The 15,898-nt window shown below is 42.5% G+C and overlaps 5 protein-coding genes across 5 annotated transcripts; 3 read left to right on the top strand and 2 right to left on the bottom strand.

The window, feature by feature from the left end:
• Window positions 1-2,815: 2,815 nt before the first annotated feature.
• On the top strand, window positions 2,816-4,318 carry BYT42DRAFT_501383 (uncharacterized protein; the record flags this gene model as incomplete). Its single annotated transcript, XM_051564763.1, has 3 exons — window positions 2,816-3,275; window positions 3,567-3,717; window positions 3,937-4,318. 3 exons carry the CDS (start codon window positions 2,816-2,818, stop codon window positions 4,316-4,318), a joined length of 993 nt encoding a protein of 330 aa, XP_051420396.1.
• Window positions 4,319-5,477: 1,159 nt separating this feature from the next.
• BYT42DRAFT_580082 (uncharacterized protein) lies at window positions 5,478-7,812 on the bottom strand. The gene has a single exon (XM_051569463.1). The coding sequence runs from the start codon at window positions 7,531-7,533 to the stop codon at window positions 5,686-5,688; it is 1,848 nt and encodes a 615-aa protein (XP_051420395.1). The 5' UTR covers window positions 7,534-7,812; the 3' UTR covers window positions 5,478-5,685.
• Window positions 7,813-9,038: 1,226 nt separating this feature from the next.
• On the bottom strand, window positions 9,039-13,265 carry BYT42DRAFT_622292 (uncharacterized protein). Its single transcript, XM_051572378.1, has 19 exons — window positions 12,874-13,265; window positions 12,737-12,812; window positions 12,561-12,654; window positions 12,276-12,483; window positions 12,117-12,198; window positions 11,932-12,043; window positions 11,708-11,872; window positions 11,604-11,645; window positions 11,415-11,541; window positions 11,301-11,348; window positions 11,186-11,238; window positions 11,037-11,097; window positions 10,911-10,970; window positions 10,832-10,847; window positions 10,587-10,768; window positions 10,392-10,525; window positions 10,014-10,277; window positions 9,717-9,895; window positions 9,039-9,640 (listed from the first exon to the last, which is right to left on the bottom strand). Exons 1-19 carry the CDS (start codon window positions 13,035-13,037, stop codon window positions 9,311-9,313), a joined length of 2,397 nt encoding a protein of 798 aa, XP_051420394.1. The 5' UTR covers window positions 13,038-13,265; the 3' UTR covers window positions 9,039-9,310.
• An 820-nt stretch (window positions 13,266-14,085) lies between these two features.
• Window positions 14,086-14,716, top strand: BYT42DRAFT_66425 (uncharacterized protein). The gene is made up of 2 exons (XM_051572782.1): window positions 14,086-14,384; window positions 14,444-14,716. The coding sequence occupies exons 1-2, from the start codon at window positions 14,185-14,187 to the stop codon at window positions 14,658-14,660; spliced, it is 417 nt and encodes a 138-aa protein (XP_051420393.1). The 5' UTR covers window positions 14,086-14,184; the 3' UTR covers window positions 14,661-14,716.
• BYT42DRAFT_66281 (uncharacterized protein) lies at window positions 14,363-15,520 on the top strand. Its single transcript, XM_051572780.1, has one exon. The coding sequence runs from the start codon at window positions 14,740-14,742 to the stop codon at window positions 15,106-15,108; it is 369 nt and encodes a 122-aa protein (XP_051420392.1). The 5' UTR covers window positions 14,363-14,739; the 3' UTR covers window positions 15,109-15,520.
• The last annotated feature ends 378 nt before the right edge of the window (window positions 15,521-15,898 follow it).

The raw sequence follows: 15,898 nt of genomic DNA, 5'->3' as shown, positions 1-15,898 counted from the left end.
TAGAGGTTGAGGTGCAACTCGGTCAGAAATAGAGTTCTTTTTTTTATCCCCTTGCCACTTACCGTGAATAGGGGTTTGTTTCGGATGGATGGTATGATCGGTTAAGCGACTGTGAGGCCGTTCCTCGCTGCGCAAGATGCTATCCTCTGGAAAAAGAAAAGGGAACAAACCCAAAATCAGATCTTGCCCAGATGCACTCCCTGAATCGAGCAACACGAAAAAAACAAAAAGACGTGGACTTGACAAGCTTACCCAACAGTCCTAATATGATATTGATGCAGTTTGTCCAGTAATTATCGCATGGTCGGGTATTGGCTGAACAGGACAAGGTCGCTTCAATCATCATGACACGCACGACTAGTTGGAAGGAGAAGGAAAACGGGGCATTCTGTGCCCAGCCATTTTTTTCTACCACTGGGCCTCTTTTCTAAACCCCGATGGATGGCTGCCATTCTGAGAAGGAACAAGCCACTCCTTCCTTCCAAAAATGTAACCGTGTGATATGTTGTATCGACAACGCATTAACTCCAATTATTCTGCTAAATCGGCCGTTGGTCATTAGTGTATGAGACGCAACTTTTGCCATGTTCTTGATACTAATGTCAAGACACTTTACTCAATAATGCAAGCGAGCTATCGGGGTAAATGTTATCTGGGTAATAAACCAATATCAAAAAGTATTGATTGCCAGTTATAAGATGTCGTCCGTTCCCCGGTGACAGACGCGCATATCATGACTGTGAGAATCATCCCGCAGCAACAAAAGTAAGTGTGCCACCCTCTCACCTTCCACACACACAGACACACCTCCAAAGCAAATGTAATCATGGCAGATAAAGCAGCAACCATGGCAAAAGGTAAAGTTGGTTCAGAGAGTTGATTATTTCGCTGTCAACAATTTGTCATGTGTGTGAACACCAACAACTGACATGGGAAGAAATCGATTTCCCGACAGTGAATGGATTGAAAACGTTCAAAATAATCCATAATTGGTTGTTGTTTTTTTTGTTCGAGTGCGACACAGCAAAGCAAGATCAATTGAATATCAGGTCCTTTATGAAAGCCAACCCTGCATTCCATAGTCTCGTAGGCTAAGCCAAGGATCATCGATCGGTATTTGAAATGGCGTCTTGAAAATGCATGTCAACAGGAAAAGCTCGCTTTATCACGGTTCGGTTGACCATTCAATTTTTTTCCTGACCGGATGCCCGACGTACCCATAGGAAAAATCGCACACGTTCATGGTTATCCACCGTACTGTTGTTCTTTTTTTCTTCTTCCTTCGTCTCCGTGTCCCTTAAAGCACGAGTCTATCTCATTAACATCGTCATGACAGATAATGGAAGAAGGAAAAGACACCTTTTTTTTTTTTTTTTTTTTTTTTTTTGCTTAATTTGGTTCAAGTCATTCATGGAGTCGTTTGCATGCAGCGTATCTCGACTGTCTATATCTGTGTCAATTGAAGGAGTAGAAATATCCCTCAATCTTTATTTTTCTTACCTTTGCCATGGCTTTACCACTTTGTGTCACGCAGTAAAAAACACTGACGCTATTCTAAATTAATAAAAATACGTCTCATTTTGAACCATGCGGCCGACGCTCGCATACCAGGGGCATCCCACCAGGTCAAAAAAAATTGTAGGAAATGATAAACAGAAATCATGGCAATAAGTTAATATAAGCGTGGATCGATCGGTTTCCTTGACACTAACCTACTTGAAAATTCAGGCGATCTTTGCCAAAAAAAAAAAAAGTGGAACCTAGAATTTCTATGGGCACAGCAAAACAAACTATCCAGATGAAAGGAGGAAGAAAAAAGAAACACGGATACATGAAATGAAACTGCCTGCACCGAACGGATGTTGCATGTTGGATGCTATCCCATTGTTAAAAGCAAGACATGAAAATTTCATAGAAACTAAAATAATTTGTATAGAAAAGAACCGTAGTTCTGCTTGTAAAATAGAGTGCTGTCAATCGGCGTGATGCAGGATGCATGCACATGTGTGTGCTATACTCATATTCAAACCTCTTTTTATGGGATTTTCTTTTTTGGTGGATTTTTTTTTTCTACTCTATCAACATGCAAAAAAAGGGAAACGAAAAAAAAATCCATTTTTTTTTTTTTTTTTTACTTGAACAAAAGCATAAAGGGTCTGGAACGATGATCGCAAAATCCATGATACAAGAAAAAAGCAGAGAAAGAGTAGCTAAAGGAAAGAGTGACTGAGGCAGAGTTGGGGAGACGGTTGAATAGGCCCGTTTCTCGTGGCAAGAATATCATAACCATGTCGATCGCTAGCGTCACTACCATGGGTGGCAATGACATGGAATGTTATCTTTGCTTAATAGGTACGAATCTATATGTGAGCTCAGCTGGAATGCAGTTGAAGCCTATACAGGCCCGACACTTTTCTTTTTTGGTCATCCTTTTTTTCTCTTATTTAAATTATCTTATTGCTCCCATTCTCTCTCTCCCCATCCCCTCCCCCCACTTGAACAGTCCAAGTGGATAAGACCATCACACACCCGTCTCCTTATTTCGCTTTGGCTACGGTTTTTTTTTATCTCCCAGTCCCCCCAGTAATTTAATAACCCAATCAAAATTATAATCACAAAGAATAATAAAAAAACCATAAAAGAAACCAACTTGAGTTTCTTTATTCTTTATAGCTTCTTTCTTTTTTTAGTTTCGCACAATTTTTTTTCTGCGTTTAGCTGCAGCAAGCAAGTCCTTTCTTTTTGTTTTTCATTATTCACCAGCTCGTCGATGCCTCCTCCACTATTTTCAGCAAGATCCAGTTCGTCATTGTTGATGAAAAAATCGTCATCGTCCGGTGTAAAATTAGCACCGGCCATTCACCATGCCACTGTTGTCTGTTTCGAAAGACGCAATGATCAAAAAATGTGGTATATTATTCAAGTCGATCCTCAACCGAGCGATATTCGCATGGTGCCTGGCCGTCCCAACCCCCAATCCATCGCACGTCAACCGTATACGATTGCTCGACGTTATGAGGATTTCACCCATTTCGCCCAATTGCTCCACGACACTTTTACTTCGTCCAAATTGAACAACATGGCTCGTCGTGCCGGTTCGCAGTGGCGCAATAACAATGCTCCTATTGTACTTCCGAAAATCAAAAGTCGCTTCAATTTGCTTCCGAACAAACAATTGCACGTGCAACGACGTACCGAGTTGGACAAATTTGTGCAAACCCTTTTCAAATTACCATCGTTCATTACCCAGTCTTTGGTCGTTTTGGAATTCTTTGGTCAACAGAAAGCCGACACGGAAGAACAGGTGTTACGTGACAATCAAATCATCACTCGATCCCCTCCTCCTTCGCCACTCCGTGAGCTAATGCCCAAGGATCGGCAACGCTTGGTCCGATCATGCTCCGCTTACGATCTCAAATCTATCCAAACCGGCGGTCGTGCCATGCATAAAAGCTTGTCGCAGCCCGATCTTCTTCAGCTGTCCGCTGCCGATCTTCGTCTCACGGCAAATCCGGACCTCGGCTCGTCCTTGCTGAAGCATGAAATGTCCTTGGAAATTTCTTCAGGGGAAGACAAATTGTTGCCATCATCATCATCGTCACGATGGAAACGGTTGCGATACACTTCCTTCCGACCGAAACCACCTGCCGCGCTGACACCGTCTGCAAGTTTGTCGTCGTTGTGTACGCAAGCGGCCAACAAGATTATGCCCTGGACGTCTTCACGGTTTATTCCACCCCCACCGCCACCGATGCCACCCACCCCCACCGTCGCCCCTCGACCCGTGCCATCGCAATCGACCCCTGTGCTTGCCAAACGATCCATCAGAGAACGTACATACGCCATGACGGAACCACCCATTCCAATGACCAGCAGCAGTATGAGCACGACCAGCAGTAAGAGCAGCAAGCGAAGCAAGAGCAGTAGCATCAGCAGTTGCCGTAGTCGAGCCAGTCAAAGTACTTTTGCTACCAGTGCGACCCCCAGTCCTACCATTTCGCCCACGTTGCGCATGATTAAACTCAAAGTCATTTATGATTTTGATAATATCATAGTGATCCAAGTGTCTCGCTGTATCTCATTGGACGAGTTGCGTACTCGCATTGTTCAGAAATTCTCGGATCCAAGTATGGGGGCCATTCAATTGCAGAAAAACTTTGTGCTGTTGTTCAACGATGCTCGGTCTTCCGCTTCCACTCACTACGCTCGTCACCAGGAAAGTGGCGCCAGTTTGATCTCTAAGCAACAAGATTTGGCGCATTTGATGCAAACTAAATGGTCCCGAGTGGAAAAGGTGACGCTTCGATGCATTATTTAGCTCTTTTTTTTCCAGTGCTTGTCATTCTATTGCCTTTCTTTGTACAAAGTCCTTGCCGCTCATTTTTGTTTTCCGTTTTCCATTATTTATTGTTCCTCTCTCTTTTTTGGTCTGTTCATCGTTGTTCTTGATGAAGCACGATGTGTATATTTTTTCTCTCTCTTTATTTACTATCCCATTCCATTCATTTTCCAGAGACGTTCATTTTATACCATCTCTTTTTTTTTTCTCTGACGGTTATTCTTTTCCCAAAATAAGGGGGTTCAAACAGATGATCCATTGATCTTCCGTCCCTTATTTTGCGTAACGTCAGCTTCTTTCGCGTCCCCCTTTTTTTGTCTCACCTTCGCTCTCATTCTTTCATTCTGTCTCACCTTTACTCTCATTTACACTTCTTATCACCCAACCCCTTCATTCCTGTTTCATCTATTTCAATCGATACCATTTCTCTCATTTATCCTTATGTACGTAACAACCCCAAAATTAGTTGAACACTTTCTTTTACTGAAGAAGAAAAAAATAAACACAGAGTCTATTTATCTATACCAAAAACTCCAGTCGTTTCAAAACATGATAGGCTATCTGTAATGTCAAAGGTTGAGGTAAAAGATGATAGTTTGGACTCAATCCAGGATCATATTTCACCATCAAAGTGGTCGATCAGTCACCAAACAATAAGTCGAGATAATAATAGAAACAACAACGTATTTTCAACATCAAACGAAAATAGGAAATGCGGTAATGCATCGTACGGCGTTGATATTTATTTTACAGCATATAGCCTTTGCAATCAATAGCAGATCATCGTTCAGTTGTTTGCATCGTGCAACATTTTTCAATGCAAGCCTTTTCGCCCTTCCACTTGCCCATGTCGGACCGTGCTATTTTTATTTGATGCCGGAAAACGATGCTGCGTAGCGCACCAGATATTTATATTGATGGAACGGTATTCCTTTTTTTTTTTTTGTCTCTCCATCAATTAAGCACGATGGCTTTTTATTGTGTTATGGTATCTGCACCTGTATTATTAAGCTTTCTGTAATTTTGGCCGATCATTCTGGAACTCTTATGTTTATCACCTACGCTACACAGCCAATGATGAAACATAAAAACGGAACCCATCCTGATTTTTGCAAGACATAAGTAAGCGATCATATAGCTTTTATTCAATAAAAAAATGAAGACTTTTTTTTTGTCTTCGCTGCTCATAATAAGTTGCAATAAAGATTCAAACGATAATGGCTAACTTTTTTTAACTTAAAAAAAAATAAATAACGAATGCGCATAAAAAAATGCGATTATAAAAATTGCAGCAATAAACGAATGAATAAAGACCCTAAAAAAACAAAACCTCATCTATTATGAGGCTACCATGTGCCTACAAGTTGATTACAAGGATGGGAATGATGCACAGGCAGTGTGGCCGGTAAAGGATTGCGTTTGGTAGAGCGTTGCTTGGTGTAAGATTTATGCGAAAGAGGTTGTAATCGGAAGACAAAGGTACCGGGAAGAGTGTGTGCTTGGTGGTGGTCACTACCGTTTTCGTAGCCACTCCACCCGTCCAGTGGAATGCCAAGGTGCTGGAATTGCTCTTCGATACGGGCGGCATAAAATCGCATCTTGAACACATCGTTGACGTACGCCTGCGTACCACGAAGTAGGACCAAGTTCATGCGTAACTGATCTCGGGCATAAGCACGGAATGTCGCCGTGGTGTCATCGTCTCCATACTGATAGATGCGTTTGGCGGTATTGTGAATGGCAAAAAACATGTGATGATAAGTGCTTTGATCGCATCCAATGTCTTTGAGATGCTGTAGAGCTTGAAATACGGCTAAAATGGTTTCCAAACAATCAATGAGAATATCTTTGGGTGGCGGATGGTGCGGTTGAAGAAATTGATACAGTACGACCAGTCGCACTGCATTATAACATAAATGTAAATGGACATCGACTCCAGGGCAGAAACTCGGCGTTCGTTCGGGCACCCGTTGAGAGCTCACCATCAGCTGCCGGTTGTACCAGTCTTTGAGTTCCCGAGTAATTGTCCAGTAGTCCTGTGAAGGTTGTAATTCGCCGTTATGCTGTGCAAAGATGGCGCCGGATTGCATGGCGCGAATATATCGTCGCATGTATTGCGTCAATGCGGCAAACTGGTAGACATTGTTGCTGACAGGGTTGGATGTGAATGAAGTCGTGACGGCCGGCGACCGGTAGTGGGAAGGTTGCGTGATGTCTATCATTGCCTTGTCGGGTAACAGGCACTCCCTATTCAAAGTCAGCGACATCCATGCGTCAACGTAATACCAACGGAACCAGCATTGCATGGTGGATTCGTCCATGGGACCTCGGTTTGCGGTTTCTCGTACCCGTTGTTGCAGAGCAATTGAGGCCAAGCCGCCCCACGTACGTTGTTGCTCGTATAACCGCAAGAGGTTGGAAGTGTAGCTGAGACAAAAGTAGGATTGAATAATCAGCGGTTCCATATCATCAAAGAGTACATCATCCATTTTCTGTCGCGCTTGTTCGTAAAACACCATGGCCGCTTCTTTTACAAATGACTGGCCGGCATCGTGATCCAAAAAGGTAACGAGACTGATGGAGGCGACGCAGTAAGCAATGGTGGGTGGAGCGCAGTGCCAATTTCGGATAAGATCCAAGCTCACAGGAGCGACTTTGAACCCTATGCAGCACCAGTGGGATACCGCGCGATGCATGAGACTTTCGAGCATGTGGGAACTTTCAATGGTCAGCTTGACCGACGACGGAACTTGAAAGTCTGTGCTGTGCAGATGCGCCAAATCTTCCTCGGTTGACCATGTGGCATGGCATCTGCGTTTTTTCCGTTTGGAGGAAGGGTCTTTGGCCCCGGTTTGGCTGAGCGAATAATAGGGAGTGTCTGTGCGTGCTGCTTCTTGCTCGACCACGGGTTCAAGATGGCCAATGTCTCTAAGAGCCGATTGCAGATCAGAAAAAGTGTTGAGTTGAAGCTGGACCCTGGCATCCGGACGTAACGTGGTGAACATGTCGTCCCCCTTGGAGGTTTCCGTAAAGATTGTTTCCACATGAGGATCGTACACGGATTCCGTTCGCTGGTAATGGGGTTTTAGATAGTTGTAGAGCATGAAATCGATGTCATCATTGGACGACGACAAACAAGGGGAAACCGTACTGCTAACCGTACTATGATGATCTTGATATAGATAACTAGCCATATTTAGTGAAACAGTGTAAGAAGAAATATGACAGTAAAGAGAAGAAAGGTTGGTAAAATAACGACGAAAAATATATAAAACAGAATCAAACTAGGAGATGTCTGGTTTAAAAAAGGCAACCTCGGGTCACGATGACAGCATAAATGAAAGTTCAAAAAAGGATGGACGGGCAACTCGATATAAAAACAATTTGTCGAATCGTCGATTAGTTAAAAAAAAATTGGTATGCGCCTGTAAACAATGGTTCGGGCGCACTCGGTTCAACTATCAGAGAAAGAGAGAACACCGGACGAAGATGAATGAACAAATTTATTTGAATTTTTTTTCTCAACGACATTCAATCCAGAGTATCATTTGTTAAACCACAACCAAGTGTCACAGTGCTCCATATTGATGATCGCTTTTGTGGGGTAAATCTGCAAGGTTGCTCACCTTTTTGCACCAAGTCTTCCAGTTCGCATTTAAAGTTTTCAGGAGATAACAAAAAAAAAAAGAGTCATCTGAAGCATTCGATCCTTTATTAGAATTGCAAATCATTTGGGCTATGGAGAAAGGGTTGGTTTTTTTAGCCGCTTTTTTACGCAAAAGCATCTAGTTCAAAAAAGGCATACCTGTTGTCCGCAAATGAGTGTGAGGAGAACAAAGCTCCTGAGAAGAAAAACATATCCACAAGGCGATTTGTTTGTATCCCTAGTACACGTACGTACCGCAGGAGCCAAAACCTTTTTAAGCGCGTAATGGAAGCTTTTTCGAAAAAGTTCGGCTCCTGTTTTTTTTTATTGATTAACGGAAAAAATCCATCGCCGTACAAACTTGGCAAAACTCCACGCAAACGATTGGTACGAAGCGTTTAATGAATGAAAGAAAAAAAGGTACGCGTCATCTGCAGTTTCCAGCTCCCCCAATTATTCTCTCCCCCCGAAATAAATCAACAAAAAAGTCGATAATACAAAAGCCGGATACCATCCGTTTTTCATCTTGTTTGCTGCTGGTATCATGACACAAACCGGATACTTTATCTATGCGTGTATTTGATAAACCAATGTACACTGCATGCTGAAAAAATTATCTCACTAGTAATGCCTGATTGAACTAAAAACGATGCTCCTCACCAGTGCATTCAGCACGTTTTTCCAATACAATTGCTGCGTTCAAGTATAATAAAGTTTTTGCTGCCTACTTTTTTTTTTTTTTTGATGACTGAGAATCTCCTGGATACACTAACCACAGGGACCTACATAACCGGTGTGGAAACTTGACCATAAGGTTGAAAAACCAGTTTTTTTTTTTTCTTTCAACAAACAAACGGCGTCAACATACGATCTATAGAATTGCAGGAATGTCAATAGCCGAAACCCAGCAAAAAAAGCATTGCAAAGGTCCAGTGCGTTGCCTGGCTGCACGATATCGACCATCATCCCTTGTAGTTGTTTTTTTTATTACATGATAGGACCCATTGTATGCCTATTATAGAAAAAAAAGAGACAATGACCGCGGCTAGAAATAGATGCATTTTCCTCTAATTAAATCAAATCATGGAAGGATATATGAGTTTATACCATGCATGCACTTGGACTCTGCCAAGTGTACTTTCAAAGTCTGGATTTTTCAGAACTTAAACGCTTGAACAGCGTTTTCTGCTGCGTGGAAAGACCTGCATTATCTTCGCCAAGGAGATCCGCCAACCGCAAAACACGGGTGCTCACTATTATAACGCAGGTGGTTAGTTGGCCCACATAATACAATACCATATCATACAATACAATATAAAATTAAATTAAAATAATTGACCGTGATTTGTGAGACAAAAAAAAAAAAAAAAACCGGGCTTTTGAAAACCACAAAGTTTTTGGATGCACGTACCTGTTGCATTATCGCGTCGATTTTTGCCTTCTCGTCTAAATGTACCGATGCGTTCAACCAATTCCCACAAATGGCCCCTGGGGATGAGTACCCCGTTCATTCGCTCCGGAACGTAAGCGGGTTCCAACGATACTTCCGACCGCGGTTTAGGAGATCCATGGCGTCTCTTTACCAAGATGTGTTGCTCCTCGTATCGCACAAATGCATTGCTCAATGTCTCTTTATTGACAGCCTCTAAATAACTCTATTCCGTTGCAAGAATAGCGATCATCAGCCTTTTTGATCTCCAAATACAGCGATTGATGTCAGTGGACACTTACCAGATCTCCTTGATAATACAAGGTTTTTCCCAAGGCTTGGACTCGATTGGCAAACACCTTGCTTTCTACCCACACTGGCTCTTTCTGCGTTGTCACATTAGGCGGAGCTAAGGAGAACAGACTGACAGCAGCCAACCAATACGATTCAATGAATGGCCAAATCAAGAAACAAAGAAAATCTACCACCCAAGGAACAAAAATACATTACTTGTTAATTCATTGTCTGGTTTTTTTTTTCCTTGGCTTGACATTTTTTTCTCTATATGGTTCTTTTCTGATGTTGTCCTGCCCACTTACCATAATTTTCTCGTCCACATTGTCGCTCGTAATCTGAAAGACCGACGTAACCTTCTTCATCCACTTGAATCACTCGGTGTTCCGCTAGCCAGTCAATGGTTCGTTGGGTATTGTTTTCCACTCCTCCTGGCTTATAGATCATATCCAGCTTCAGGAGACTAGAAAGGAATGTGATTTCCTCCAAAAGTGCAGCGTACTGCATGCGTTGATGCGACTTGCCCCCTCCTTTCTTGACATTCGTATAAAGAGCTGCACAGACAATGGCTGCAGCACGAGGAAATTTTCCCCATAAACAAAGAAAACAAAAAAAAAAAAAGAAACAAGGAATTACAATTCAACCGCTGTCGTCTTGCCCTTCTTTTTTTATGCAGCACTTACCTTCTTCAACGAATAAATGAATGACCTGATTTCTGTAATAAGATAATTCGAATGGATCAATGCCATAAAAAGTAGGTTCCAAGATGTCTTTGCCTTTCCGTTCACCAATCAAATCTTTGTGGATTTGAACCGTTCTAAATCCAGGGCATTAGCTGAAATCTAATCAACCTGTTGGATCTGTTATTAGCCTCCTACCTATCGACGATAGCACCCGTTGACATGCCATGGAATTCCGACACTTGACCCCCTTTGGCCTCAATCGCTTTCCGCAGCCAATTGAATCGCCGGATTAACTCACTGCGACCCACACCACGGCCTCTCAGCGTCAAAATGACCGTCCCAACCAGAGCCGAAGGCATGACCACTGATACCGCATTCTAAAAAAAGGTATGATAATGAGATGGTATGATCTCACACAGTTGGCCAAAGAGATGGCTTACAATGTCAGCAAGAACTCTATGGAGCAATTCACGAGATTTAGTATCAGTGAAAATCGCCTTGATCGATGGGTTCACTTACCGATATCCTAGTGACTTTAATAAAATCGATTTCTGTTCGGTATTAGTGAGATCCATCGGGCTAATGTTGACGTTAATAAAAAAAAAAACCTTGTGGATAGTGAGATTCGATTCATTTGATGGTTACCCTCGCATTTTGATCTGATCATCCAGCCATCCTTTGAGTGAGTAGGGTTTTCCAAGACGCACTATGTGTCATACGTATCGTAGTAACATATATGACAACGATTAGATACTATTTCTTCGTTGTCGTCGCGTAGAAAGCAATGAATTTACCATCGACTCGGCCCCATTTAAGTTGCAATAATCGAGTGTTTGTAATAATGCCCCTAACAGCACCAACGCAATATTAGAGACAATCTGCTGTTTCACACTCATTCGCTCTACCTACCATAGACTTTCTTTCTCTTTGGGGTTACCCAAGAGTTCGTTGGCATAACTTTTTTTATCACCATCTCACGTCAGATTCTCATTTTGCACATGTCGGCGCGTCATTGTCACTCACCTTGAAGTCTCGATGATCTTGTCGTACCCCAGTGAAATAGGCACAATGTGACAGTCTGAAAAGCGGCCGTCAACAAAGGCGTCCAGGATAATTTTCAGGATACCCAGTTTTGGCTGCAGTAGTTTTCCTAATAAATGCCTCGTTTTCAGTATCATTGAGGAGCCCTAGTGAGATGTTTCTCTATTTTACCTAACCGTGAGCGGGTTCCTTCCACAAAACATTCAAAATTCACTAAACAGAGTGCAGATGTCAGTCATCAGCCTGTATCAGACACAGCCGTACAAGCAACTTACTGCCTTGGGATAATAAAGTGGCAACATATTCCTCCAAAATTGTTTTGTACAACACATCGTCACCCCACTCTCTTCGGATATAAAAGGCACCGCAGCCCTTGAGGATTTTGCCGACAATCGGCAGATTCAAGTTATCGCCCGCCACAATGTGAGGAATTTGTAGACCTAAGGTTGAACGATTAATAACATCATTGCGAGCATGCTGCCTGCTTTCAATCACATACCAAGACGGAACATGAGATAGGATACAACGAGATAGTCAATATGGGATTTGTGCGATGGTAACAAAATCAGCGATTGCTTCTTTTCCTGAGCAAGTAGAGCTACCCGTTTGAGCTTTATAAAAAGACATTCACTATGGTTAATCAACGACAGAAAAAGCGAAATTGAAATTGATTGTGGATACTACCTCTACCCATTCGCTTTCTTTAATATGTATGCCTTGGTGGTATAAACGAACAAGAATGTTGTTCACGGTAAATGCAAAAAATCTATTGAACGTCGAACAAAATAGTATACACCGTTAATTGCTGTTTACAGGTTAACAACGCTCATGTTTCGGTATTACCTGACAACACGCATGCTGTCCATGGTAGCGATGCTTTTGTCGGCAATGGCTTTGGCTACGGCTTGTAATTCTCGTTTCAGAGCTTTCTGCTGTTTGCGTCGTTGACGAACAATGTCTTGGGCTGATAATTTGGAGGATTTTGTCAGCGCTTGTGTACTTTGCAATCGTTGGGCTTGTCGCTCGGCGATTTCATTGATGACCTGTTGCACTGTGAACGTCCAACGATGTGTTTAAAATTAAAAAAAAAATTGTTTCGATCTAATAAATCAATTCATGCAATCTTACCCTGGGCACTGTTTAAAACTGCGTCCTTCATCCGCGAAGAAAATTCAGGATACAAGATACGGTTGCCGATGTATGACTTGTACCCACGCCAGCCCTAGTAAAAAAAAAAAAAAACGACCATTTATAAGTATCAAAAGAGAGACACCAAAGGATCGATCAAAAAAGTGTTAACTCACGGTCCCTTGTATATGAAGTCCCACGTTTAGCATGAATGCAATTGGATCTTCTCGGATATGTCTTGGCTCTTTCTCACTATTATTCCGTATTTAATTCCGTAATACTATACGCTTTGTCAGGTTTAAGTCCAACTTACACCACATTGCGATGTTCTCGTCCGTTGGAAGCCGTAGATCCATCATCGTCGGCAGAAGCAAGATTGCCTTTTACTGGCCCGTTGTCGGTTGTATTGCGTCCACTGAGATCCTCATTGTATTCCTTGACCAGTTCTCGTAGCTGCTTCTCCGTTTTATTGGCCATGGTGAAAGCCGTGGAGTGCAGGCAAAGAATGAAACGTACTAAATAGATCGGTGGTAGCCATCATTTTCTCACTGGGGTGCAGCCGAATTCGAGTTCCGCCCCGCATACCCTTATCCATCGAATTGGGGCTGACAAAGAACCAGCTGTAGGCGGAACACTGTTTTGTGTGTGTTCACTGTTGTGACACAAACTTTTACTCCCTCTCCGTCGTTATACATCTCTGACATTTTTTTTTCCTTTTCTGTGATTCTTTGCAACCGTCGTTTTTGAATATCTATTAAATGACAAATGGGATGCACATATGGATCTATCAAAAGTTCAAAAGATGTCTTTTTTTTTTATTTTGCATTGTTTACCACAAGTTCTCGATCTGATAATATCATGACAAGAAAAAGATTAAAATACAACTAGGTTCGCCGCCTTCTAGAAACCCTATGTAAGCATTCACTTTTAGTCCAACTAAGTCACCGTAGGAATTTGAGAATTACAAAAAAAGTGTGTCGAAATAAAAAATAAGACCATGCCTTTTTAAATTAGTGAACAGTATAATTCAGTTAAAACAGAGAGAAGAAATGAATGTCGTCTTGACATATCAATTATATTCTCTCCAATAACCTACCAACAAAGTGTATTTAGGACAAGGATGGCGATAACCCGCTCTGGATTAATCAAGATAACGTCGAATCCCCTGTTTCCATCAACGCAGAGACATCGTCAAACTGTAAACCAACACGGTGTTGAAAACCCCCCAGACAGTGTTCAGGAAGACCCAAAGTGTTCGCTGAGCGTACAAAAAAGTGCGATGGTGCGCGTTTTCCGTTTCTGCACTCTTCCCACCAATTACGCTCCAACATCAACGTTTCGTTGCCAGGGGAATGCAGATGTCAAGGCCCACATTCACCCGAAGAAGGAGGGAACTTGGGTTCGCGTCTTACTCTCCAGCCTGTAAGCCTGCTCTCACGGACAAGCAAATGGCAAACCTCCTGAAATGGTACAGAGAAAAGGTCGACTTGACCTTTGAGTAGTGGAGGTCTGTGATCTGGTCTGACGAATCGCGAGTCCGGCTGATCGGCAACGATGGCTGTATCCGTGTTACCAGAAAAGCCAACGAGAGGTACCTGGAGCAGCATACGTTCGACCTACAAGTATGCTAAAGGCTACATCATGGTTGGGGATGCTTCTAGGAAGGCGGAGTTGGTTTCCTTTGGTGACTCTCACTGACAATGTCGATCAAGACAAAGTAGGTCGCCTGCCTAGCCAACAGGTTTCTTCCCTGGTACCAGGAGCTCACCGAAAGGACTGGAAAGGAATTATTTTCCAAGACGATTGCGCTCCTGTGCCATACTGGTAATTATGTCACCTGGTACAAGAAAAAGAGATGCGATGTCAAGAGCTTCGATTTTTAGCCAGCACAGAGCTCAGATCTCAATCCAATCGAGCATCTTTGGGCTTATCTTGCGCATAATCTTCGTAGCAAACGTGGCGAACTGGCAGATGTGGCCCAACTCGAAGCGTTTGTCCACAAAACCTGGTTGGAGATCTCCCCTCTTCTTCTGGAAAAATTTAGTTTCCAGTAGGCCCGAAACAACGAGAGTTTCCGCTCCAGTCAGTCCAAGTTCTTGACGTCCTGGGCTATTCTCGTGAAATACGTCCACGAGAACATATACAAAGGTCATTATCGCATGCGTGGAGGTTACCGACAATGATGAAGTTCGAAAGTTCCTTGACGCCCCGTTATGTTTCCGCACCCGAGATTGCAGGAGAACTTTCGGCTATTCCGTGCACAAGGAATTCCCTGCTCATCAACCTAGCAATCCACCTACCAGATTCTGAAGTTATATACTTCAACGAAGGTGCAGATGCGGAAACTGTTTTTAACTCAACCAAATGCACTACCCTCACTGCATGGTTCGAGCTTAATCGTGAAGATCCAGCGATTCGCCAATACTTATACATTGAGATCCCTATTATATGGGGTGGGAATAAGCGAAATAGGCGATGGATCCACAGACAGAGGAGGGTTCAGTTCAAGTTCTTGACATCCAGGTCTATTCTCACCCCTAAAAATTGACGACGTCGCTGCGATAAATGACCCATTTATCAGATCCTTTCCTGGTGAAATCGGGTAGACCTTCTCAGCCGCGACGTTTTATATGACGAAGACGAAAGACCTGAACTGGTATATCAGTCTTAGCCACGATGAAAAGAGGGATTGGGTATGCTTGAAACGATTATTTCTGATATAAAACGGATGAGAGTCGATCTCTATACCCACCCGAATTCTTAAATGCCGAGGCCGACGAAGGATGTGGTTCCCGTTCCATGGTATAGAAGATTCTTCTAACTTAACCCACCCTTACGACCACAAAAAAACCTATAGATAAACAAAGAATAGCATAGACAGATATGAAGTTACCCAGATTAGAAAAACTTTTCATTATTTTTAGGTCTACGACCAATAAAGCGTAGCTCAGGAAGAGTTATACCACATCATTTTGTCCTCTCTTCGTCAACTTCGGCATTGTATTAGGTACGACATGCTATTCGATCAATCCTCGATCTATGCTACCACATAAATTGACACTCAAAGTTAGTTGTTCGATTATCACAGTTGAAAATTTTATGGGGTCATTCTATAGTCTGGAAGTAACTCGCGAAGAACTGTATCTTATAACACACATGAATATGATGGGTAACTTTGAGATCAAAGAAGCAATTTGTATTTGAATTTACAATTAGAGTTTTTTTTTGTTGCTGGTTCTGCAATAGAGACATCTGACTTGGGTAATTTTAATACGATGAATATATTCAAATCCATCGTGATCTGGTGAAGATAAGAAAAAATGACTTCCACAACCCGC

This window comes from Radiomyces spectabilis (genome assembly GCF_025331425.1).
Source record: "Radiomyces spectabilis strain NRRL 2753 chromosome Unknown BYT42scaffold_11, whole genome shotgun sequence".
In the NCBI taxonomy this organism is placed as follows: Eukaryota; Fungi; Mucoromycota; class Mucoromycetes; order Mucorales; family Radiomycetaceae; genus Radiomyces; species Radiomyces spectabilis.
The sequence above is the reverse complement of the archived record's forward strand: the minus strand, read 5'-3'. Positions and strand labels throughout refer to the sequence as shown.

Coding starts and splice junctions, on each gene's coding strand:
- BYT42DRAFT_580082 (XM_051569463.1), bottom strand. CDS start 7,533: ATGGCTAGTTATCTATATCAAGATCATCATAGTACGGTTAGCAGTACG.
- BYT42DRAFT_622292 (XM_051572378.1), bottom strand. CDS start 13,037: ATGGCCAATAAAACGGAGAAGCAGCTACGAGAACTGGTCAAGGAATAC. Junction 11,098..11,185: donor TAAATGGGGCCGAGTCGATG/GTAAATTCATTG, acceptor TATGACACATAG/TGCGTCTTGGAAAACCCTAC. Junction 10,971..11,036: donor GATCAGATCAAAATGCGAGG/GTAACCATCAAA, acceptor CGTCAACATTAG/CCCGATGGATCTCACTAATA.
- BYT42DRAFT_66425 (XM_051572782.1), top strand. CDS start 14,185: ATGCTAAAGGCTACATCATGGTTGGGGATGCTTCTAGGAAGGCGGAGT. Junction 14,385..14,443: donor TGCGCTCCTGTGCCATACTG/GTAATTATGTCA, acceptor TTCGATTTTTAG/CCAGCACAGAGCTCAGATCT.
- BYT42DRAFT_66281 (XM_051572780.1), top strand. CDS start 14,740: ATGATGAAGTTCGAAAGTTCCTTGACGCCCCGTTATGTTTCCGCACCC.